General features: G+C 38.3%; 1 protein-coding gene across 6 annotated transcripts in view; it reads right to left on the reverse strand.

The window, feature by feature from the left end:
- Window positions 1-312: 312 nt before the first annotated feature.
- The window catches only part of LOC105387933 (alpha-1,6-mannosyl-glycoprotein 2-beta-N-acetylglucosaminyltransferase), a 43,841-nt gene continuing 18,217 nt past the window's right edge, over window positions 313-25,936 (reverse strand). The window contains exons 2-13 of one of the 6 annotated variants that reach the window (XM_038116110.2): window positions 23,405-23,709; window positions 22,755-22,835; window positions 19,891-19,986; window positions 19,488-19,627; window positions 9,179-9,322; window positions 8,705-8,802; window positions 8,228-8,373; window positions 7,461-7,621; window positions 6,122-6,250; window positions 2,264-2,481; window positions 1,663-1,842; window positions 313-1,177 (exon numbers count right to left, since the gene is read on the reverse strand). In XM_038116110.2, the coding sequence (XP_037972038.2) occupies window positions 1,111-1,177; window positions 1,663-1,842; window positions 2,264-2,481; window positions 6,122-6,250; window positions 7,461-7,621; window positions 8,228-8,373; window positions 8,705-8,802; window positions 9,179-9,322; window positions 19,488-19,627; window positions 19,891-19,986; window positions 22,755-22,835; window positions 23,405-23,519 (1,575 nt within the window). In that variant the 5' untranslated portion in view covers window positions 23,520-23,709 and the 3' untranslated portion in view covers window positions 313-1,110. Of the gene's footprint in view, window positions 1,178-1,662; window positions 1,843-2,263; window positions 2,482-6,121; window positions 6,251-7,460; window positions 7,622-8,227; window positions 8,374-8,704; window positions 8,803-9,178; window positions 9,323-19,487; window positions 19,628-19,890; window positions 19,990-22,754; window positions 22,836-23,404; window positions 23,710-25,936 lie in introns of all 6 variants that reach the window. The other 5 variants (XM_011558740.3, XM_011558742.3, XM_011558741.3 and 2 more) reach the window with 5 other exon arrangements.

Raw genomic sequence — 25,936 nt, forward strand, 5'->3', positions numbered from 1 at the left:
TAGAATGAAATGTCAGTTTGCAAGGGGCTTGCAAATGTCATTGTATTCGAAATGAAATCGTTTAGTTTTTTGACGTAAAATTTTACAGTTACTTGTCAAAAGTCATAACTCTACCACCATTTCACAAAGGCCCCGTCATTAAGCAGGAAAGAAATGGCGAAAGAAACAAGAAATGGCGAAAGTATCGTGATACAATGTCGACTGTTTTGTTTGTGTTGGACTGAAAGTAAAAAAAAATCGAGTAACACGACGAAGCTTGAAAGCCTCTTATTATTATTATTATTATTAATTTCTTTATTGCACATAAATTAATTTGTACATAGGCGAACTTAATGCTAAAAGCATTCTCTTCCAGTTAACATTGGGCGTTGTGGAGAAAGTATTAGGTAGTGCGAAAGACAATGAGGACAGTTTAATTTTGTCTTGTAAATGTTTTTTCTATGAATTCGGGGTTTATTCTTTAATTCAAACCCATTACCCGTTTCATTCATTTTGGAAGTTTCAAGTTTTCTCAGTCAATTCGCTTTTAAGGCCGTCTTTAAATAATTTAATAATCCTACCTAATCATAAAGTGTATGAAAACATGGGTTAATGTCATGTAACCTATTGTTAACAGTATACAGAATGTTATAAAAAATATACAGGTTATTTCATCACGATACCTCTTTTTGCAACAGCCTGTATACTGTATATACATATTAGTTTTTTTTACATTTTCAATTAATGACTATCATAGGCTGCATGATATATGCCGAGTTGCAGAAAGGGACTTTAAGCTAATGTGGACATTAAATCTATGTCTGTCTCTTTCTGTCCGTATACTGTCAAAGCAAGGCGACAATACATTTAATGCCGACATTAACTTAAAGATCCTTTCTGCAACTCAGTGATAGATATACAAAAAAAAAACTGATTCTATACTGTAGCAATTATGTTTCAGAAGAAATAGAATAATACAAATGTAACACAATAAAAATCTTATTATCATGTAAAAACAATAAAAAACAAGCAGCCATATGTATCGTCAAAAAATAAAACCAATTTCTGTAAAACAAACATAACGAAATAGATATTTTGATATATCAACACGATTATTTATTTTATTTGGTTTCACGTAAAGAAATACTTTTTCATCTGTCGTCCTTCCCTTGTCATGTTTGCGCATAACTCTTGATCTCTGTAAAAAATAAAAAATACAATGTTTAATACTTCGTCTGTGGCAATGACCCAAGTCCACAGCATATTTTATGCTGAGCTGGTGCCGTTTTGACACTCTGGACAGCAACCTTTATTTGTTTTGTTTGTTCTGTATACGTATTACGTAAGTATTCTCTTTATTTTGTTGTTGTTTCTTTTTTTTATCTTATTATTCTGTCTCAGTGTGTAAAATAAATGTATCTTTCTTTCTTTCTTTCAAAGTCTGGAGACCTATACTGCTTTTTTACATACTTTGCATAGATAGAATGTTGCCAACCTCTGCACAGTTCAAAGACTATCAATATTCTGTTTACTTTTAATTAAGGCAGAGCACCCATACCGCTGGGACAATTTTTTTTTAAAATTAGTTATTGCCCTTAACTCAATGGTTAAAATTCAAAACAATATCTATGGTATAAATTCTTCTACTTCTTTTTAAGGTTTTAATGTAATTATTGGCCTTACCTAATATCCCCCCAACCCCCGTTTCCCTTCAAAAGCTTCTTATTATGCTTAGCCCCTCCAAACGTCACTGTAGCTGTCACTCTGCTCGGGTACAGGTGGCTGGAGGCAGTCTGCAGGAGTTTCTGCACCTTGCCGATGACGGTCGAGGCGTTACAGTTGGACTTCTTGTGGTGGATGCCGCTGGAATAGGAGGGCAGGTTAGTGGGGGTAATAGGAAAGTTGGTGTGATGGTATTTCAAGGCCGCTTCGATCAAAATATAGGTATAGTAAGTGTAAGTTTGATGGCCACAGTTTTTTTTTAAATGACAAATCATAAATCACAAAATGACCATAAAAACACAGATGAATAGTATCGTTCAATTCATTCTGAATTAATTACTTTGAAATCATTGTCCACAACAATAGTGTCTCAGAAATTCATACCTCAACGAATTTTATGCATAAAAATACGCAACATAAAAAAACCGATCGTAGAGTAGTTTCTCACATACTGATATTCTCAAAAACGATTACGAAACAAAATAAACGATACGCTGAATTCGATTTGAACTAAACAACCTCCCCTTTCACACAAAAACCCACACACAAAAAAACCACTCACCACTCGCCGATATGAAACACCCGCGGCCCCTTACACAGCATGACCTTAAACTTGCCGACCGCGCCGCGGTTCTGCGACAGATGCAGCAGCGAGTAATCCCAGTTGTAGTCATCGTACGCGCAGAACTGGTCCTGGTGAGCCATGATGGAAGCCCAGACCGTCTGGTTGAACGCCATGCCCATGTTGTGCATGCTGGAGTGCCACGGGGTTATTTCCACCTAAGAGGGGGAGAATTTTAAATTTTAAAAAAGTAATAAAAAAATTGGAGGGGGGGGGGTTAGTATAAAAAAAGTTTTTTTTTGGTGGGAAAAAGGGTTTTTTCGAAATAGGTCTGAACGAGAAATATAAATACAAGAAATCATAGTCTACGGTATATATTTTTAGCTAACAGTCTCGATTGATGGGGTGTTTTTAATAAATTAAGAGAGTGTTTCAAAAGTTGTAGCCGGAATGGGGTGACTCTGGAAGTCATTTTAAGCAACTTTAGTTCTACGATATTAATTGGAAATTCATGAACCCCGTTTCGGCTTAGTAAGTATTCAACTTTGGCAACCCCCTGAAGGCAATTGTAATGGTATTTAATGAATTACATACATTACATAATCACTAGTACTGCAATAATACGTTCTAATAATATAGCATAATATCATACAACCTAGATCAAATACCAATTTAAAAAAAAACTTAAATCTACGGAAAGTAGGGGCTAAGAAGCTTGCAAGCTCAAAAGCAAATCTTGTAGAATATAAATACGTAAAAAGTGCATAATAATAATATTTACATGCTGAGGTAAAGAATACAATTCAAAAAACACTATTTAAAAATATACTACTAGTGTTATAAAAATGGTAATGATCAAAATATAATATTTTATTACACTCTTTCGGTTTATGATACCATTTTTTAAACACCCTCTAGAATCTATTTTTTTTCCTAAATAAACGGTTTATTTATAAGTAACTAGCTGTGCCCGCGCGCTTCGCTTCGCCTTAAAAAGTTTTCCCGTGGGAATTCCGGGATAAAAAGTAGCCTATGTTCTTTCCCAGGGTCTAGACCCTATGTATACCAAATTTAATTCAAATCCGTTCAGTAGTTTTGGCGTGAAAGAGTAACAGACAGACAGACAGACAGACAGACAGACAGACAGACACAGTTACTTTCGCATTTATAATATTAGTTAGGATTAACTTTCATCAAAGTATAAGGACTTGACTTGTAACTTACATTTATTCAGATTTTAGTATCCAAGTTACTAAATAAAACTGTTCTAGCTATTAATTATTAATAATTTAAAAAAAAAACATACCAGCGTTTTAAAGGATATTGATTTTTTTATGTTATGTAAAGGCCACAATAACTGTAACAAAAAATAATGACGACTCTAATTAAGAAGCTTTGTTTAAAACTATAAAGACCGTAAAATATTCATAATGTTTTAGGGAAATATAAGTTATCTTTACTTATAAAAAACATATTTTATTAAATCCTTATTAGAATAACTGTATGGTTTTCAAAATAACAAGCACCAGAATTTTCTTTTATGTCTCCACAGCATCCGATACAAACACTTCTATTTTTTTATGTGCAAGTACATATACAAAAAATTAAACGTAACAGTGTATCAAAACGCGCACCATGCAAAGTGCTAAATATACAGAGTGTTGCAAAAAGGGTATACTAAGCCGAAACCTCCATAGTAAAAAGTCACGTGACGAACAAAGTTTCTATGGAAAATGTTTTTTTTCGCGAATTTTGAAATTCTGATTTCAGTATGGGCTTAGATATACCATGCTGCACATGTAGGTTTCGGCTTAGTATACCCTTTTTGCAACACGCTGTAAACCATCACCATAACAAATTCAATAACAAGTGTGAGCTGAAATAGTACACTCACGGGCAATGAAAAAGTTCCCGTCACAAAATGCCAAACACCACAATTTACAAAAGTCTTAGAACAAAAGTTGTTTACTAAGATTCGGATGACGACCGAATGGCGTAGTGGTTAGTGACCTGACTACTGAGCCGATGGTCCCGGGTTCGATTCCCGGCTGGGGCAGATATTTGTTTAAACACAGATATTTGTTCTCGGGTCTTGGATGTGCCCGTAAAATGGCAATAGGCCCGCCCCCTATTACATTGGGACTAACATAACACTCTGGCGAAAAGTGGGTGCAGCAATGCACCTCTGCCTACCCCGCAAGGGAGAACATTAGTACAAGGCGTGAGTGCGTGATTTTTTTTTTTCTTAGAACAAAAGTTGTTTACTATGATTCGGATGTGCACTTTAACTTGGAACAGGGTGTAAGTATTTACTTTTTTAGTTCAATATGTCAGACTGCTTCATTAAACTTACCGTATTTATTTCGGAGTATTTTGGTAATTGGGAACTTTTTTATTGCCCGCGAGTAATTAATTTGTTACTTAGCTTGGTTAGTATAACCTTATATCTATGAAATACATGCAGTAAACCAACATGCTCTAAAACTATTGTTAAAATATAATTATGCCTAAAAAGCTGGGTTAGCCTCCGAGTTAAAACATTTTTTTATCATTGATAATTAAGCTACAAAATGTTGCAGCGCCATCTAGTGCACTGTCAAAATACCATGCAGATATAAAAAAAACTCATTTATTATTCCAACACCTGTAGAGTCACACACAGAAAACCTCCAATACAGGTTTTGTAGTTTTAAAATTAAAGGATGCATAGATTTTCTGTCCAAAGTTTCCTAGTTGTTTTTACTTTAAGCTTTAATTTATACTTTACGATAACTCTAAAAACTTACTAATATTAAGGTAAGTAGGTACTACACGTACGGAATAAGAATAACTTTCACCCAACTTAAAAAGCAGCTTATGGTTTACATTCAAAATCCTCCACAAAAATTAATCTACGAAAAAAGGGCAAAATGTATGCCCTAATAAAATTCCTGTAAAGAAATAAAATTACATTATTTATTTATGATAAAAACTCTCCTTTTGTGGAAAATTCTGACGCTGACATTTACTTTAGTTTTACTATACAAAACTAGCCAAACCTATTCATATTTTATCTACAGTCAAAGAAAATATCTAATGAACTAGCTTGTACTTCAACGATATTAAAATTGCGTATCAATTAATTACTCCTCAATAATCTCATATATATCTTAAACGAACTAGATGGAGTGTCATTCCAAAAGAAACGTATCGACAAATAACAGCCCACTTCCAACACTGAGCCATTATTCGGAATTAGTTCGGTTAGAAGATTTGTGACATTATAAATAATAAATAAATAAATATGTGGGAATATCTCACACACGGCCATCCGACCCCAAGCTAGGCAGAACCTGTGTTATGGGTGTCGGACAGCTGATATATCTACACAAATACATAGATAGATAGATACTAAATATAAATATCAACATCCATGACCCGAGTACAAATATCTGTGTTTAAAAAAATATCTGCCCCAGCCGGGAATCGAACCCGGGACCTTCGGCTCAGTAGTCAGGGTCACTAACCACTACGCCATTCGGTCGTCCTCCATTGGTACAATGGTTTTCATTATGTTGAACCACTACTTTATTACTTCTATGCGTTGAACATGAAGCCTTTTGACAGTAACCATTATTTTCAATTTAAATTGGTAATTTAAGATGGTTAGGGTATTTAAAATTTGATTTGAAAGCCTGACCAGGCAGACTTATTAAATATTTTTTTTTGTGTATAAAAACTATACGTACCAACCATATTCAGCAAGTAAATAATATGTGTTTCTTTCTTTCAAAATGCGGACAGATTCTTGCTTTATTTCTGTACGACACTCCATCTGCTTCGTACATGATTAATCTACGAGTTAACCCTAAAATGCACCTTTTGCGTGCTCCCATACAGGTTGGGGTACACTTGGAAGTTCCAGGCCTGGGTGTCCTGCCGCCGCCGCCGCTCCTCGTTGGCCACCCGAAGTTGTTGCAGGTACGTCAGGGTTAACTGCTTTCTTCTCTGTATATTGGTTGTCGTATTTGAGGTTATGATTACAGGTTTTAGTAGAATGGATAGGTAAATAACTTAGGTATAGGTAAATTGATTATTAGTTATATGTGGAAACGACTCTGAGGGCACTAAAATATGTATATTCACAGTTCAAAACTAAAATTCTTTGTTAAAAATCGGCTGGATTAATATTTCAGTAAATCTGATTTTCCACTGGAATAATATAGGTAGGTAGGAGTACTTAATATTAAATTTTGTGCCTTCAGAGTCGAAATCAATGTGTATGTAATACAGGTTGTTGGGAAAATGTTATAAAATATAAGCCGATCCTATCTACTTACATCACTTTTTCAACAGCCTGTATAACAGATAAAATTAATATTCGTGAGAACATAAGTTTTTCTTATTAGGTTGCAACAAGCTGTCAGTAAATTGCAGATAAATTTGTTTGTGTAATTAAAAAGCTATTTCAAATAAATATGTCTGTTGTTATTATTACATTATATTTATACGTGTAGTCAAGAAATAATTATATGCAACGAAAATGCGTGTGCTGATTGCGCAATAAATAGAATACTGAAAAAAAATCTAGGATACTCTCGTGATTTTGCCATAATTTCGTATATTTTACATCAACAATTATTCTTTGGCTAACCCCAGGTTCAGCTTGAGTTAAATAAATCAAGTAAGTGGGCCTATTTTTATTGCTTTGCATAGTGTTCGCAACATAGATAGATAGATACATAACATAGGTGTAAAATATATCTGACATTTCTACATTTTGCTATAAACATAAAATAAATGTGAGTACAAGTGTAAAACGTGTAAGTATAAATATGTTGTGATTGAATTTATTGTTATCGTGAGACCTATAAAATATGAAATCGTGATTTTCTATGTTCACATGAAAAATTTATGGCTAAACACTGCTGCTACCTTTTAAAGTAGCGGTTTAGCCATAAAAAACCTCATATCCCATATACCAAAATTGTGAAATTTTACCGTACATTCAAATTTTCAATGCTTTCTTACGTATTTTTCCCGTGGAATTTCCGGGATAAAATCATGCCCATATGTCAATCAATATTCTCAGCATCCTACACACCAAATTCCATCCAATTCCATTCACAAATTCTTCCCAAAACACATACAAAAACACACACTCAAAAACTTTCACCTAAACAACACGAGTGTAAAACCTGCCATCAAACTTTCTCACCTTGTCCGAATTCAGATGGTACTGGTAAGTCTTCAGATAGGTCCCGAGACAGAGGATCTCGCACTGGGGGCAGGTCTTGTCGGCCGTGTTGCGTAGGAGGGCCAGCATGTGGAGGAAGTCTTCAGCCACGTAGTGGTCTTCTTCGAGGAATAGGACTGGACCTGGAAAGGATATTAAAAAAAGGTTTAAAATGTACGGATGTTAATTTTAAGTCGAGTTATGATTGATGTTTTTGATGATTAAATACTCGAAACCTTGTTCTTGGCAACAAAACATACTGTAATTCGTCTTGTCCATGAAAGCAGCTTTTCATCGAAGCTTTTCTACGAAGGTCCAACACCATTTATCTATTTATGATGGCCGCCATTTTGTTTTTATGATCCCATCACATTATTTCACAAGTGTATCCGGTTCGAAGGACCAAATTAACCACGATACTTTTACTGTTTTACTATGAAGACCTGTTTTTTAAACGTCGTAGAACAATAGTTGTTAAGGATATGCGGTTTTATCAATTATAATAATCACCATGTCAGGTAGATGAACACTTGCTGTCATTCGAGTCGGTCGACGCACGTTACGGTTCACTCATTCCGGCTCGAGGGACCATAAAATGGAGGGTAAAAGGGTGCTAACCGAAGAGGTAAAACAATAGTCAATACCAGGTATGTAAGTTTACTGTTATTCGACGTTTAAGATACAGGTGTCCATGGTAAAAAGTCACATATCCGGTTCGAAGGACCACTTTTTTGTGTTTTCGTTCTTACCAGTATGCGTAGTAGTACATTGGAGCTGGTTGAAGATCCTATTCGCCTTCCACCACCAGTGGTGCTTGGTCTGTGTGTACTTCGCTTCTCTGTAGTGACCGTGGACGTCTGGGTGGAGAGCGTTGTTGCACTTCTGCTTTAAAGCCCTGCGGGGTAAGGTTTATTTTGCAGTGGGGTTTGGAAAGGGTTAGGGTTGTCAAAATTTACGATCGTTACAGTGACTTATGACAAAATTGTTATTAATAAATTATAGTTTTTTATGTTCAAATATAATGTAAGTATGTGTACAATAAGTGGGGACTTAATGCTAATAGCATTTTCCACCAGTCTACATAATATGGAACAGGTGGCGTTTAATAGCAGTTTCCATGGTGTCTCCACTGTAAATTTGATCTGGTAGAACCTACCAAGGCTGATAAAACTACACCTGTAGATAGATATAATGAAACCTGATGCTATGCTAAATGCTGGACTTACTTGTTATACTTGAAGTTTCGAGGGCAGTCGTTGGGGTCCACTCCTGGGAACTCGTTTGGATGTGTTTGTATGGAGTACGGGTAGAATATCTGCATAACCTGAAATGTATGGAAAATGTTTATGTTAGTTTTACAACTAAGAATAGACGCGTTTATGCACCCAAATTTTGAAGATTCTTTCTGCTTTGGGTTATGTTAATTTATGATTTAATAATACATATATAAAATAAATAAATTATGAATATCATCAGCCTTTTTTACCAGACTTTTGTTCAATGGACGTAGTCTACAAAACGCCACCTTGTTATTGTATAACTAGTGACTTTAACCACGTAAAAATATTACACACTGACGAAGAGTCTGATAAATTGACCAAATCATGCATCATTTATTTTCTACATCTCTATGTAGAATCTATTTCACGTGGTACCTACTTGTTTTTTAAATCAAAATCAGTTCACCAACAACCACCCACCTTAGTAAAGTCGATGCTCCTGACCAGGTCGTTGACCTCCTCATCGTAGTAGTCGTGAGAGAAGATCAGTAATGTCCTCTCAATGTCCTTCGCCTGAGCCAGAGACACTATCAGGTGACGGAGATAGGTGATGCGTGTGTGCACCTGTGGGAGAGAGACGGGTGATAGAGTTCATATATTAATACTGTAGGAACTACTAGGCAATATCCTGTGGTATGTGAGTCGCATTCCAAATTGTAAAAACCAGTGCAAAATATGGAAAGAGTTAGAAGAAATTCGGAAATACGTCCTGATAAACACAAGAAACTGCGATGCACATTCGAGGAACATGTCCACCCATGATAAAGCCTGCAGCCTGTTCCCAGATCTTATGAAATTTAGTAAAATTATACCTCTGTTCAAAAGTGGGGATATGGAGGACCCTGCAAATTTCAGGCCTGTCTCGGTTCTTCCAGTTTTGAGTAAAATATTTGAGAGGGTCATACTCAGTCAGATGCTTTTGCATTTCAATGATGCTCGATTGTTTCATAGCCAGCAGTATGGTTTTACAAAAGGCAAATCAACAGCCGATGCCGGTACTGCGTTGATTAAGCACATATTTGACGCCTGGGAAGACCATCACGATGCTATTGGAGTCTTCTGTGATCTGTCGAAGGCGTTTGATTGTGTAGACCATCAGACTTTAATTTCGAAACTTAGATACTATGGAATAGGAGGAAAGGCTTTAGATTTGATATCTTCATATTTAGACAAGAGACAACAAAGGGTCGATATTAACAATACTAAATCACAGGGGGCTCATGTAAAAATAGGCGTCCCTCAAGGATCTATTCTAGGACCATTTTTATTCCTCATTTATATTAATGACTTGCCTTTTATGGTTGAAAAATTGACTAATATAGTTTTATTTGCTGACGATACTTCTTTGCTTTTTAAAGTTAAAAGAAGAGAAAATAATTTTAATGAAATTAATTCAATTCTATCTGACATACACGATTGGTTTACCGTTAATAATCTTCTATTGAATTCTAAGAAAACGAAATGTATTAAATTTACACTGCCGAATGTTAGACAATGCGATACTAACATTATTCTAGATGGGAATAAATTGGACCTAGTTAATGATACTGTCTTTCTTGGGATGACTATAGATTCAAAGTTACAGTGGGGACCTCACATTGAAAAATTGTCTGGAAGGTTGAGCTCCGCAGCTTTTGCTGTACGGAAAATTAGACAGCTGACCGACGTTGAAACCGCCAGATTAGTTTACTTTAGTTATTTCCACAGCTTATTATCGTATGGCATTTTGCTTTGGGGTAGAGCAGCTGATATTGAAACTATATTTGTATTACAGAAAAGAGCCATCCGCTCTATATACAAACTTGGTTCCAGGGATTCATTGAGAGAACTATTTAAAGAAATTAACATCCTTACAGTTCCATGTCAGTTCATTTTTTCCAATTTAATGTATGTACGAAAGAATATTTCAACTTTTGATACAATTGGTAGTAATCATGACATTAATACTAGGAACAAGCATAAGCTGGCTTTTCCAGCGATGCGTCTGGCGAAAGTTAATAAATCGTTTTTAGGGTACTGTATTAGATTTTATAATAAGCTTCCAGCAGAAGTTGCTCAAATGCCAGAGAATAAGTTTAAGTGTTACATTAAAGAGAAACTCAGTAAAAAAGCTTATTATAAAATTGATGATTACTTAGAGGACGTTAATGCATGGCTGTGATAAGTAGTTAGCTCTGCTCATATTATTATAATAATAATTATTAAGCTTATATGTATTGTATACAAACTAGTTTTAAGTCTTTTTTTGAAAAGATGGCTCGGGAGTTTCTTGCCTCCGTTCTTCTCCTTAGACAGAAAGAGCCCCCCCTATCCGAACGGAGAGTAATTTGTAAAAATTGACGTTCATCAGAAAATTTTATATTTGTACGATGAATAAAAAAATTTGAGTTTGAGTTTGAGTTTGTCTGCATTTATAATATGGCAACGATGTAGATATTATCGTTTTTGAGAAACTTAAAATATTCTAAGGTTTTATTTCAGCATCAAAATATCAAGTGGCTCATATTTTTAACCGTCACCTCCTTATTCTACGTCCAAACGCCAAACAAACGTCATAACAAAAACTTCTAATTTTCTACACAACATACATATTTATTTTGCTAACGTTTATTTTGTAAATAACTCGCCAAAATGGTAAAGGACTTGGTGTTTCCACGTAGAAAGCCATCAGTGGTTCCTGCCCCACGGAAAATGATCATCATCACACCAGATGAATATACCTGTGTAGACTGTTCGTGCTGGCCTAAAGATGAACCGTATAGGATGCCTAAGTATAGCTATATTCCTATCGTAAGGATGCTGGTATATTCTTCTTCTTATCGTGTCGACGACAAACCAACAAAGTCGCTAAACAATACATGCCCAGAACTGGTATATTTTATTACATGCTGGTATATTTCAATCGTAATACCTTGATTATACCTACTGAGTGAGTGGCGAGACAGTATCCTCGGCCGAGCACTCGTTCAATTGCTAGCCGTTCATTGGTCGAGAATCGGCACGTCTTGCTACTCTACTTGGTAGGTGTAATCAGGCTATAAGGGTGTCTTTTCCACCAGAGATGGCCTATGCTAGGTGGCTATGGATGTGTTTCATAACCGCCAATCATATTCATGGTACACATAGCATAGCACTGGTGAATTGGATCATAGATCAATAGAATAGCATTTGACGCTCACTGAAGAAGTCGAGGCAGAGTCGAGGTGCAGTCGAGGCGAGAATACGTCATTGAAAATAAGGCATAATTCCCTGCGCCATAAAGCCGTCGCGACGCCGCCTCGACTCCACCTCGACACCGCCTCGACTCTAGCAGTGAACGGAGCGCCCAAATCCTCCGAAACTCATAAATCCACCACACAGGTGTAAGGTATTCTTTTCCCAGGCTGTACTAAGACCTTGTCAACCTGTAACGTTATTTACAAGCGTTAATAGTTTTTCGTCATGTGCTTACTAATACTTTACAAATTAACAGCTACGGTTTTAGACACCGGTTAACAGCTATTTAGGGTACAGGTATTTACAATGTAAGCGCAGGATATTGGGGTTCTTGATGATGGAATTATGTAAAGGGGGCGCGCCTACTTAACTACCTAATTACAATCGTTATTAGAGCGGAGTAAAAAATATCTTTACCTACTTTTCATACAAATATATGCTTCTTCCTTATGTTCGTTTGTTCCGATTGTTCCAAATATAAAGGCTTACTACACTCGTTTCATTGATTATCTATACAATTACTTTATAACTGATTGTACCTGCAAGGCCTATTTTTCGCAACGGCTACAGATAACGTTTTATCTGTGGGTATAACCCGTGTATCAATAGAGGAATTAGCTATCAAGATAATGAGCAAATTGGTGAGTGGGGAACTGGGAATACGTAGGCATTCTTATCAAAAGAATAACGTCCAAAGCATATTTATGTACTTAGTGCAAAGTCCGATATGACAATATTTTCTCCAAGTATAGGTACTCCGAATGTGGGTAACGATAGTTGAGGTAAACTACAGAAATATATCGTTATCTTATAAACAGTCACAGTTGACTTTGAACACGCAATTTCCATGATGTCAAAACGTACAGTGTATAACTGTACAGGGTGTTGCAAAAAGGGTATACTAAGCCGAAAACTACATGTGCTTAGTATACCCTTTTTGCAACACCATGTATACACAAGTCGTGGAACATTCCCACAAATTCACGAAGGAATATTATAGACATCCGTCAGTGTTAGAGGGAAGGTATAATATAGCGTAAGCTTCACACAAAAAAATGTTTCTGATATCTTTGTTTTCTCACTAAATAATATTTTTAATTTTAAAGATTTAAGTACATGATGTTCATTCAATGGTTAACATAGAGCAACGCGGACTTGGGTACTCAATGATGTATTCTTTATAAAAAAAACACGCACTCACGCCTTGTACTAATGTACTCCCTTGCGGGGTAGGCAGAGGTGCATTACTGCACCCACTTTTCGCCAGAGTGTTATGTTAGTCCCAATGTAATAGGGGGCGGGCCTATTGCCATTTTTCGGGCACATCCAAGACCTGAGAACAAATATCTGTGTTTAAACAAATATCTGCCCCAGCCGGGAATCGAACCCGGGACCATCGGCTCAGTAGTCAGGTCACTAACCACTACGCCATTCGGTCGTCTATATAACCCACTCTTTATAAGGCACCCTTAAAAACCCACCCTTTATAAGGCAGAGTAAGTTCAAATAATTATTTCATTGGTTTTTTTGTGTTTTAAATCGATGTCATCAGTCAAGATAAAAAATGAGGGTCATTTATACCCCGTCACATATTCCCCAGCGTCTTATAAAGGGTTAAAGGTTACTTTGATGTTAATTAAACCGTGTTTATGACACAAGCATCACCCCTCAGGAGGCTCAGACCATGCCAGCGCAGCCCCCGCACCCTGCTCGAGTTGGCGGCCGCCGTGGTGGACGGTCTACCGTTCCCTGACGCCTTCCACTGGACCGTGGAGGACGTGGCCAGGTGGATGCGGGAGGACGTCGGGTTACCGCGGTATCAGGTGGAGTGAAGAAGTGGATACTTTGGGGCCGTCTGCTCGGGCGAGAGAATCGCGACGAGTTGACGTTTCGCCGTACTCAATCACTCGGCTATAATATCGCCGTGAGAGAGTCAAAGACACCTTCTATGAAAGAATATAGAAATGCGTGGCACGACGATAGTACCTTTAACTCCGAATTCATAGAATGAACTGACACATGATTCGCGAACTTCAACTCTTTGTGATCAGATTCAGATACATTCACGAGGACGCATGCAAGCTTTTGCCACATCCAGACTTGCTGCTCTAATTTACTCGTGAGCTAGGCTGACAGAGCTACATAGGTTCCACTCGAGTGAACCACGTACATCGTACAGGGGTTTCACCCCCCCTCAAAATAGAATAGGATAGAATAGACACTTGCAAGCCATGTTAGCCAATTCATGGAATTGGGATTATTAAAATAAACCTTAGACATATTTGTTCTCCAGGAGTGTATAACTGTGAACAAGATAGACGGAAGGCGTCTCATCAGACTGGAAGACCCATCTGTACTGCCAGACATGAATATACACGACTTTGAACACATGAAGGTAACCACAGCGTTTATACCGCTCGAGCAGTGAAAAGTAAACGCCATGGGAAGTTCGAGTTTTAACTACTAGTGGCGATGGCGAGAAAAGGCTGCGAATTTTTTGGGCGTGAAATTTTGGGCTCAGACGCATAAGCCTAATCCCAATATAATATTCTAATATATCCTAATCCTAACTAATATTATAAATGCGAAAGTAACTGTGTCTGTCTGTCTGTCTGTTACTCTTTCACGCCTAAACTACTGAACGGATTTGAATGAAATTTAGTATACATATGGTCTAGAGTCTAGACCCTGAGAAAGAACATAGGCTACTTTTTATCCCGGAATCCCCGCGGGAAAACTTTTTAAGGCGAAGCGAAGCTCGCGGGAACACCTAGTAATAATATATATTATGTTGCGATAAAAAATCGTAAGGTAATTAGGTACTTATATGAATAACGCATGGCATGGTGGTGCGAAGCGGGCGCTTACCCGACTGAGCTACCATCGCTCTTGTTACTAGGGAAAATGATGATGGGCACCAACATATGGAAGCTGGGACCAGCACCAATAGAAATGAGTGATACGTCGTTGAAAAGGTATTTTTTGCAGAATATGAATAACGGAAGCGCTAGTCTTGATTTACTGTCCAATTAGAATAATCGTACCTTGAAAGTTTTTATATTTTATTTCTGTAATTTTAATTGTTTTTGTTAGTTTTTCACATTCATTTTTAATTTTTATAACAAAATGATCATATTTCATATAATATTATATTTGTTTATTATCTCAGTAAATAAAACCAGTTGAAAATAATTTCTCCAATTTCAATAATACGTGTTTACGTGTATTACGCCCTAACTGTCATCAGGAGAGAGAGTGCAATGCCATAGAAAAATACTTCCTTCCGACGAGTATACTTCAAAATGGACAACTTATACGGATTTGTCGTCATAATACTTTTTTGCTCACTTGAAAAGAGCTATCCAACGATGTATGTCTCATCATTATTGGACATAGGTCCCAAAACGCCCATTGTCATTTGTAGAATTTTCATTTATAGCTATAAAATTTCGTAAAAGTGGGTTGTAATAAAACGTGGCTCGTAAATTTGCATACGCGTAGAAATGCGCACATAAAACAGTAACAAATATCGAGAAAAAATATAAATCCTGGTCATAAATTAAACGATTTAATAATTTTTATACAGATAAAATCGCGCAATAGCTATAATTTTCAATGTGCCATTGAAAAAGAAAGAAGTTTAATAAGTTTTGAATGTTTATACCTATTAAGCTATGTAGAATAAACCATTAGGTACATAAAGTAGGATTCAGATATAGTACTTTCATACAGGTTACTACTAACATAAACCTTAGCATGGGGGCATAAAACCACTTCTTGCATTCAGCTTTTTGAATTATCTAGACGTTAGTAATAAGCTTGTACCTAATTTACGAGTACACAGATAAGCATTAATACTATTACATGTATCTGAGATAAGATAAAGACATTCGATATGAATAACATTCAGTATTTTCCTTAGATTAACAATATAATAACATAGTGGAGTGTCAGAGAGAAAAGAAACGTCTCGACAAATAACACCGCTCTTCTACCACTGAGCTCTTATTTACAACTAGCTGTTCCCGCGCGCTTCGCTTCGCCTTAAAAAGTTTTCCCGTGGGAATTCCGGGATAAAAAGTAGCCTATGTTCTTTCCCAGGGTCTAGACCGTATGTATACCAAATTTCATTCAAATCCGTTCAGTAGTTTTGGCGTGAAAGAGTAACAGACAGACAGACAGACAGACAGACACAGTTACTTTCGCATTTATAATATTAGTTAGGATAGTTAGGATTAGGATGTGGCACACCATCTCGTTTGTATATTGTTAATCTAAGCTATTTCCCATTCTATCAATGCCACAATCTACGAGTAATAAACCTACGATTTTGGTGGGAAAATCCCGATTTCCTTAATCTTTTTATGTAATTTGGATTTCTGAATCCCACTTCTGATAACTTTTACTCAGACATTGTGAAACAACATAATGGCAACTAAAGTGATCTAATACCATATATGAAGACATGATTCATTATGCGCCAGAGTTCGATCATTGGTGGTACCTAATCAGACATTTGAAACTAATTGAGCTAACTACACCTTTTAGCCCCAGTTTCACCACACTCTGATAGATCATTAACAAGGGATTAGTTGTTGACTTTTGACACTTCTGTCAAGAATTTAACATGGAGATGACGTATCATCATTATCAGCCACTAATCATCCACTGCTGGACATAGGCCTCTCCTAAGGAGCGCCACAACACTCGGTCCTCGGCCTTCCTCATCCAACCACTACCCGCCACCCGCCTAAGGTCGTCAGTCCAGCGGGCAGGAGGGCGTCCCACGCTGCGTTTGCCTGTTCGTGGTCTCCACTCGAGAACTCGTCTACCCCAACGGTTATCGGTTCTTCGGCAGATATGACCAGCCCACTGCCACTTCAGCTTGCATGTTTTGACAGCTATGTCGGTAACCTTAGTCCTCTGATGGATAACCTCATCTCTGATACGATCCATCAGAGAAACCCCAAGCATAGCTCTCTCCATAGCACGTGACGATGACGTATAATACTTGACATATTACAATGTAACAGGAGTGTTCATGATCTAACGTCTGTTTAGAATAAGTGATAGTCTTATGGTGAAACTATGCATTAGGGTAGAGCTTTAATCATTTTCTCTCTCCAAAAAACAAATGACGCATTTAACACCCCAATCTAACCCTTAGATGATAACGGCAAAAGTCCGCGCCCTATTCGGCCTAGACTACATCAGGTTCAGCCGAAGCATCGGCCTGCCTCCGCGGAAGCCGCTGACCCACGCCACCTGGTTCAAGTCCCGGACAGGACCGTGGGACGGAGTCCGTCAGACCTGGACGAGGAGTGACGTGTTCCGATGGATGAAGATTATTGTCGAAAAGCCAGAGGAGTTGGACCATTGGGACTTGGTTTGGTTAGTTTTGGAGGGGTTTTCTATTCTAGGTGCATGCCTGCAGCTGGCTTATTCGAATAGAACCATGGTACATCGTCCACACGTATTCACATTCCATCACGTCCCCTACGCTGGCGTAGTGCGGGTTGGTGGACCCCAACACAGCAAGCGTGTGCTGAGAGAGTTGTCGTGTAAGTGGGCAAACCGACTGTCAGATATTTTCAAGCTGATTGAGGGCCTCAGATTAAGCTTCACGATTGTAGCCGAAACAGGAAGCGGGACCCACGGCTTAACGAGCCTTCCAAAGCATGGAAGCGCTTTTCTCGTAAAGACAATGAATCAAATAGCATAATACACAGAAGAAAAGTGAGTGCAGAAATACTTTTGTGCCTATTTTAGCACAATAGGTTTTCATATATCATTTTTTTCAGGTACGTAAAGCCGGATTTCCCGAAAGTGTTGTTCGGAAGATACAAGGTGGCGAAGAGAGAATCCGACATACCACATTACAAGCCAACCTTGGACATATGCAGGGAATATTTGGTAAATAATGGAAAATTCTCACATGGGATTTTGTTTTGAGATCTACATGCTGGCTTTTCCTGGTGACACCATGTTTCCCAGTACATTCCAGGTCGTGGTGGCGTAACGGATAAAGTTTAGGCTTTTATTTTTGAGGCAGTGGGTTCGAATCCTGTCATGTTCTTTAGAAATACGGGTACAATTATATCACGTACTCTTACGTTGAAGGAAAACATCGTGAGGAAACCTGCACATCTAGATTTTAGATGTGTACCCTAAGTGCATTGTACCTACTCCTCCAACAAAAACGGCAATATGGCTCGCAACCTATAGATATTCAGCGAAAAGCAGGCACATTCACCTATGACTACCCCTTCTGGGATTACAGTCGTGAGCATATTTGTATGATGTATTTATTTCAGAGGACAACTAATAATACAAAAACTCCTCTACTTTTAGGCCCCACGCAAGTTCCGATTGAACCCCGAGCCCCCAGCGCAGACGATCTGGCTGGAGCACCGTTCTGAGTCGATGCCGTTCATCAACGTCTTCCAGAAGGCTTTGGACGACGAAAAGGTCAATACTAATATCCCCTTCCCTCTAGTTGTCAAAGCCCCAAAATAGTCCATTATTGAGTTCATAGGTAAACCTTTTCCAGAAGGCTTTGGACGATGAAAAGGTCAATACTAACATCCTCTTCTACCTAGCTGTCAAAGCGACAATAGTTCAGTAGTTAATCAATGTCTTTCAGAAGGCATTGGACGATGAAAAGATAGAAACATACATGGTTTGCCAGTAGCTTTTCAAATTATGTCTGCAACTTTCGTGCCAAACGTAGACATTATGGCAATAACAGCTACCTCCCAATTATTGTAAAACTCTCTTCCATCCAAAGATAGTCTGGTAGAAAAAAGACGCACGCAAAAAGATGGTCGTTACAAGTTTTACGTGTCCACGTGTATGTGTATCTGTCTATGGCAGCACCCAAACGGCTGAACCGTAATTCGTTTAGATTTTGAGACTTATAAAAAATCATTTTCTCTTCTCAGGCTAAAGAGAAGAAGAAGAGAGAACCGATCAAGCACTCTCACTTGTACCCCAAGAAGATACAGTTGAAAGGCCTGACTGGGCGAGCCCTTATACTAGCCAGACGACAGTTGCCGAGGCGCAAGTTTTTTTTATAGCTCTTAAAATATAACTTGACATAATTGTGACAGATTATTTCATTATTTGAAAATATGTTTTTTAAAACTGTTGGCAAAAACATAGAACAACGCGGACTCGGGTGTACCCTCGGCAAAAAAGATATCCAAACAGACAGAATAAACTAACAATAACTACCTCATTAGTCAAATTGTAAAAATATTTTTGACGGAACATACGTACATGTACACACATATTCATTAGAATCACATACTTAGCCCCAGTTTCACCATACTCTGTTAGATCATTACAAGGGATTCGTTATTGACTTTTGACACATCTGTCAATAATTTAATATGGAGATGACATTACAATGTAACAGGGGTGTTAAATTAATGTTCTAACAGACTATGGTGAAACTGGGGCTAAACCATCTGTTTTCCTTCGCCGTAGTCAGATAAAAGTTTATTACACATACCTGTATGGCAATAATGACTGTATCATTCTGGACCGGCCCAAAGATGTCTTCGTTGTAGATGGTTTGTGCGTCGTTGCTTCTCTCTATGGCTCTTCGAATGCTTGTTATGTTCTTGGGGCCCGCACGTTCAGTTGAATTGCCTGAAAATAACATTATCTTATTAAATTTATTCAGTTAAATCTACAAGCGCAGATTTATATTTCAATTGGAGTGCCTCAGGGATCTTACTTGGGTACCCTTTTATTCATAATATTTATTAATGATCTTAATTTTCGATAACAACGGACACTAGTTTAGATTGTCTTTTCTGACGTAAGTATTTAAGCTGGGGATTCAAAAGTCTCAGTAGCAACACGTAAAATACGTATTTATTTGGTCTTTTAAAAGTTATAAACTGACTTACCAGTAACATTTTTAGGATGGACGAGAAGATATTTGTGCAACTCTTGCGGCACCAGAGCTAGCACTTGCTCTGATGTTTCGTTTATATTCATCATGTCTTCTGGAAAAATGCAAAAATATTATTTAAACCTTTAGCCAGAAAAAGCAGGCGTACCCGCAACACAGAAATGAGCCCCAGTTTCAGCATTATGTACAATAACCAAACATATTTTAGGTCATAGTTCACTTAGACCTGTTTCACAATGTCTGGATAATTACTACATGTGTGGGGTCAAGGACATGCTGTCACTGTCTAAAATATAATTATAGAGAGTGTCAGCACGTCTTTTATCCCACAGGGAGCCATTATCCAGACATGGTTAAACAGTCCCTTAGTTAATTTTTTTTTGTCGTCCGATATTATATTATGTTTTGAATTATCGTTATTTTAAGTACGCTGGTGTACATATTACAAGACTCTTGTCATTGTTATTTAACAGCTGTATAAAACATTCATACCTACCAGAGGACCTAATGAAAACTATTGTGGTTCCAATAATTAAAAACCGAACTGGAGATGCCTCAGACAAAAGTAATTATAGACCTATATCGTTGGCAACCACAATGGCAAAGGTACTGGACAGTGTGCTGGACAAATACCTTGGCAAATGTATGAATCTACATGATGGTCAGTTTGGGTTCAGGCCGGGTCTATCTACGGAGTCAGCTATTCTGTGTTTAAAGCACACCGTCCGCTACTATACCGATCGAAAGACGCCTGTATTCGCCTGCTTCCTGGACCTATCCAAGGCATTCGATTTAGTGTCATATGACATACTGTGGGATAAGTTAGCCAAGGACACAAAACTTCCTTCAGAACTAAGTTCATTATTTCGCTTCTGGTATGGGAATCAGACGAATGCAGTCAGATGGGCAGGTACATTATCTGACATGTACAGGTTGGAGTGCGGGGTAAGACAGGGGGGGCTGACGTCACCCAAGCTCTTCAACCTGTACATGAACGGCTTGATCGAGGAGCTCAGCAGCGCCGGTGTCGGATGCTCAATTGATGGAAATTTCATCAATAACATCAGCTACGCGGATGATATGGTGCTGCTGTGTCCTTCGATTAGTGCCCTTAGAAAGCTGCTCTCAATTTGCGAGTCATACGCGGCGACCCATGGACTTAAATACAACACAAAAAAGAGTGAGCTCATGTTGTTTAAGGCGGGAAGGACGTCATATGACTCCATACCTTCAGTCTCACTCTGTGGCTCTCCTCTACCGAGAGTAAGCCAATTTAAGTATTTGGGTCATTGGGTCACCGAAAATCTCAGTGATGACCTAGACATCGACAGGGAGCGCAGGGCGCTGGCAGTTAGATGCAACATGCTGGCCCGCAGGTTCTCACGGTGCACAGAACCTGTTAAGATAACACTGTTTAAGGCCTTCTGTCAGTCGTTCTACACGTGCAGCCTGTGGGTCAACTATACGCAGAAGGCTTACAGCGCCCTGCGAGTACAATATAATAATGCTTTCAGAATGATGTTGGGGCTGCCGCGGTTCTGCAGTGCTTCAGGAATGTTTGCTGATGCCAATACGGACGGCTTTCACGCCATTATGCGTAAAAGAGTGGCTTCCCTGATGCACAGAGTCCAAGGGAGTACCAACATCTTCCTGAAAGATATAGCTGGCAAGTTCGACGGCCCTATCCTGACTCACTGGATGAGGCTGCACGTCATCAGCCGGTGAGGCGGGGTGTGGCGGTCGGATTTAACTACTCGTATTATTATTTCATTTATTAGTGTGTATGTGTGTCAGTGTATTGTTAGTTATTTGTAATGTGTGTTGTCAACATTAGATTAGATTAGATTAGTATTTATTAGTATTAAGTATTTACTGTATTTGTATGTTTGTATTTGTTTGTTTCATGTGTTACAATGTTTTATGGACGTGGTCTGAAATAAAATTTTATTCTATTCTATTCTATTCTATTCTTATCATCATAAACATCAACAACCAAGGAAAACACAAGTGCTCTATAACAAGAATGCTTGTGCTTGCCTTGTTCGTGTGAAAATTATGATTCGGATCAGAAAAGTGTCATAAAAATGGGACAGAAATACATGTAGAAGTCTCATCACCATAAGCATATTTTCTTTCCTCCCGTAACAACGCACCCCCAAACAGAGAATACGTGAGTATATTATTATGAAGTTCACACAAAAATAACATTAACAACAGAAAAAAAACGAATACCAATATTATACCCAGCCATTATGTAAGGTATTGCAGTGGAGTTAGAACCACTGAACATTAGAAATTAACAATCATAAAGCAGCACCTCATCAGCGTGTCAAAACTGACGTAGTATTGTACGGATCTGACTGACGTTTGACAGGCTAGCTACGCTGCTTACTAATGTTTGGTGGTGGTTACTTACCCCAACCAACTTTGGAATGCTAACACATCTCGTACCTCCATAACCTCGACGACTCTTTGAATCATCAATCAGCCTATAACAGTCCACTGCTGGACGTAGGCCTCTCCCAAATCACGGATGCGATCTATAGCTTTCCGCATACACTCATTACCACCAGCCTTTCGCAATTCGTCACTCCATCGTTTGCCCAATCGTGATCTCTACTCCAGAAGGGCTACTACGGGGCGCATTTAAGACGTGACAAGAGTTTTGCATCTCGCTCACTCACATCGCGCAGCCCCAAGAGAGAGCGCGACGGAGAACTCTTGTCACGTCTTAATAGAGCCCCGTGCTACAGGGGCAGAACACATTTACCCAAAAAGTACAATACGAACAAGATAAAACTGACCACAAGACACAAAAACCATAGCCCTCAGAGGAAGCGAAATGTTAAAAAGGAAAACCTCTAGAAATAATTTCATCGTTAGTAATCAGGGTGTAGACATCTGTCTCTGTTACGTCGTTAGTATACGAGTAGGTGGTATCTGGAAGAAGTGGTGGAAAAAGCATTAATTGTGGAGGAAGGAGCATAGGAGCATTCAGGTTAAACGCAAGGCCTATTCAATTCTAGGTACTGGGTATTGGAAGGTAGGTTTAAAATATTTCTATTCGCATGAAGAGGGCTTGATTGAACCGTTTTTGGGAAAACGCTTTCAAACGGTTTAAATGTTATTTTTTTCAATTGGCGGCGCTAGATGGCTTTGGATTTAACTTTAAGGCATATTTTAGCATGCAGTGTTGTAATTTTCTACTGAATAAATATTTGTTAGGTAAGTAGTAACGATGCATGTAGCATTGTCACCCTGTAAGGGGTCAGATTTCTTTGCTCCTACCTATACGATGAATATTTGAAGAATGTCTGCTACGGAACCTCCTGCAGGTTATATTAAGTCCATCAGAAGTTTTGTATTGCGCAGCCCCAAGAGCCAGCAAGACGGAGAACTTTTGTCACTTCTTATTCAAATTCAAAATTATTAATTAATTGCGCCCCGCACTTCTGATTGTACATCTACGCTACAATACAATAGAATAGAATATAAAAAAAAACACAGACCTCCATCCCGATCCAGGCCCGAGCTACTGGCGGCTAGCATGATCTGTATCCAGATGCAGAGCAAGCCAACCAAAACCAGCACCCGCAGTATAGACGCATACTTCAGCCGTGGCATCTCGCATCACTCGACGACAGATGGCGCTAAAAGCATCTTTAGTTACTGCCGCACTCGGCCGCTAGATGGCACCAATTCGATTTTCAGGTAGCGTTATGGCACTTTTTGCATTTTTTGTTGTTGTTTCTGGCACTCAGGTCATTGTTTTTTTAACGTGTGAGTGTAGTGATTTTTCGTGATGTGTGCATATCTGTAACAAAGAAAAATCAATATTAGGTATGGAATGGAGTAAGATTAATATTCTTTGCTTCATTCCTCCACCCAAAGGTTGCCTGGAAGAGATCACTTTTAGCGATAAAGCCGCCTATTTAATAATATCCATTGTATGAAAATATTTGTGTTCTTAAATCAGTAAATTACCTACCTAGTATTCTATTCTAACTTATGCTTCCTCACTCTGTATTCCCGTACCCTCAAAAATACCTTTTAAATACCACGCAGTCAACTCACGTGAATTCAACTGTACAATGCCGATTACGCTACTACTGTCCTAGCCTCCTGACCCCGAGAGGTATAAATGTAAACACTGTTATTAAATTTTTTTAAAATTTAAAAAAATTACTTCTGAACTGTTTTGTCACTTTGTCAAAGAACAAATTGTTTAAGGGATAGGTACTTTATAAAACTTTAAAGGAATAACAGGGATACTTCATAAAACTTTTAATATATGTATTTTTAAACTATATATTATATATTTTTTCAATGTCCTACTCATAGCACGCCAGGTGTCAGGAGGCTAGGAGAGGATAGAAACACAAGACAAGACCTATGCAACTGCAAAGAGGATCCTTTTACTAACAATCTAGACAGAATTTTAAGCAAATTACAACAAAGCACCTCTGCGGATGTTTAATAATAATATGCAGTACTACAGTATCTATTATCTTGGCTAAACAATAGCACGACATAATGGGAAATGGGGGGATGTTTCTAGAACTATTTAATGAAAATACATAATATGTGGCGACATCTCACACACGGCCATCCGACCCTAACTTAGGCAGAGCCTGTAATATGGGTATCAGGCAGCTGATATATGTGTCGCAGGCAACTGGTTTAATCTCCTGTTTGATTGAACCACTAGCCCGTTCATTGGATGGCGCTGTTCAGTTGTATGACTAGGCCGAACGTTGATTGTACAAGCGTCACAAAACTTCCAACTAGTTAGCTGACTTAAAATCAGTCAGATGGTGAATAAAACAAATATGGCGTCTAACAGCTAACAGCTGACACAAAAAGCACCTATATTGTTAGTTTTTTGCAAATAAATTAGCTTTAAAGTGCGTTATTTGTGTTAAAATAGTGTGACAACATGGATTTACCTATTATTACGCCGCGGGCGGATAGTTTCAAAGAAAAAAGTGGCGAAACTGGATAATTATGAACAACAATATGAAGATACGTTTATTGTTATTGTTTGGTTAATTTGTGAGATATGAGCTTTGTAACATAGTCTTTTTGTTGACTCTTGTCTGGTGATGTTCACCCTAACCAGACATTACAAAGTTGCTATACTATATCCCATTCAACGACCTCGCTGAATGACGTTCAGTCAAGACGTCGAACGTTACAATCAACGACTTGACGAGTTGTCCTTTAGTCATACAACTGAACAGCGCCATCCAATGAACGGGCTAGTGGTTCAATCAAACAGGAGATTAAACCAGTTGCCTGCGACATATGTACACAGATACATAGATATGGATAGATACATATTATGTACATATTAACACCCAAGACCCGAGTACAATTTTTAATATCTATCGATAAAAAATATATGCCCGGCCGGGAAACGAACCTGGGACCTTCGAATAGCAGTCAGGGTCACTAACCACTACACCACGGTCGTCTGATCTTATCTATTCCTCTGTATTTCTTGTTACTAATCTATTTAAGACTAGCTGTTCCCGCGCGCTTCGCTTCGCCTTAAAAAGTTCACCCGTGGGAATTCCGGGATAAAAAGTAGCCTATGTTCTTTCCTAGGGTCTAGACCGTCTGTATACCAAATTTCATTCAAATCCGTTCAGTAGTTTTGGCGTGAAAGAGTAACAGACAGACAGACAGACAGACAGACAGACACAGTTACTTTCGCATTTATAATATTAGTTAGGATTAGGATTAGGATTGACTGAGCGTAGGTATCCTGTGAACACAAGAAACCCAGCCATAACGGTATAACACGTCAGCACTAAGTTAGAATACTTAGCAGTCTAGGCATCCTGTTATTATTACCTAACTGTCAGACAGGTTTAGTGAGACGGCGCTATAATCAGGGGCTAGATTGTTTAATTCTCCTACAGATAGCTTAAACACTTGACGACTGAATGGCGTAGTGGTTAGTGACCCTGACTACTGAGCCGATGGTCCCGGGTTCGATTCCCGGCTGGGGCAGATATTTGTTTAAACACAGATATTTG

Source organism: Plutella xylostella, chromosome 11, assembly GCF_932276165.1.
Source record: "Plutella xylostella chromosome 11, ilPluXylo3.1, whole genome shotgun sequence".
In the NCBI taxonomy this organism is placed as follows: Eukaryota; Metazoa; Arthropoda; class Insecta; order Lepidoptera; family Plutellidae; genus Plutella; species Plutella xylostella.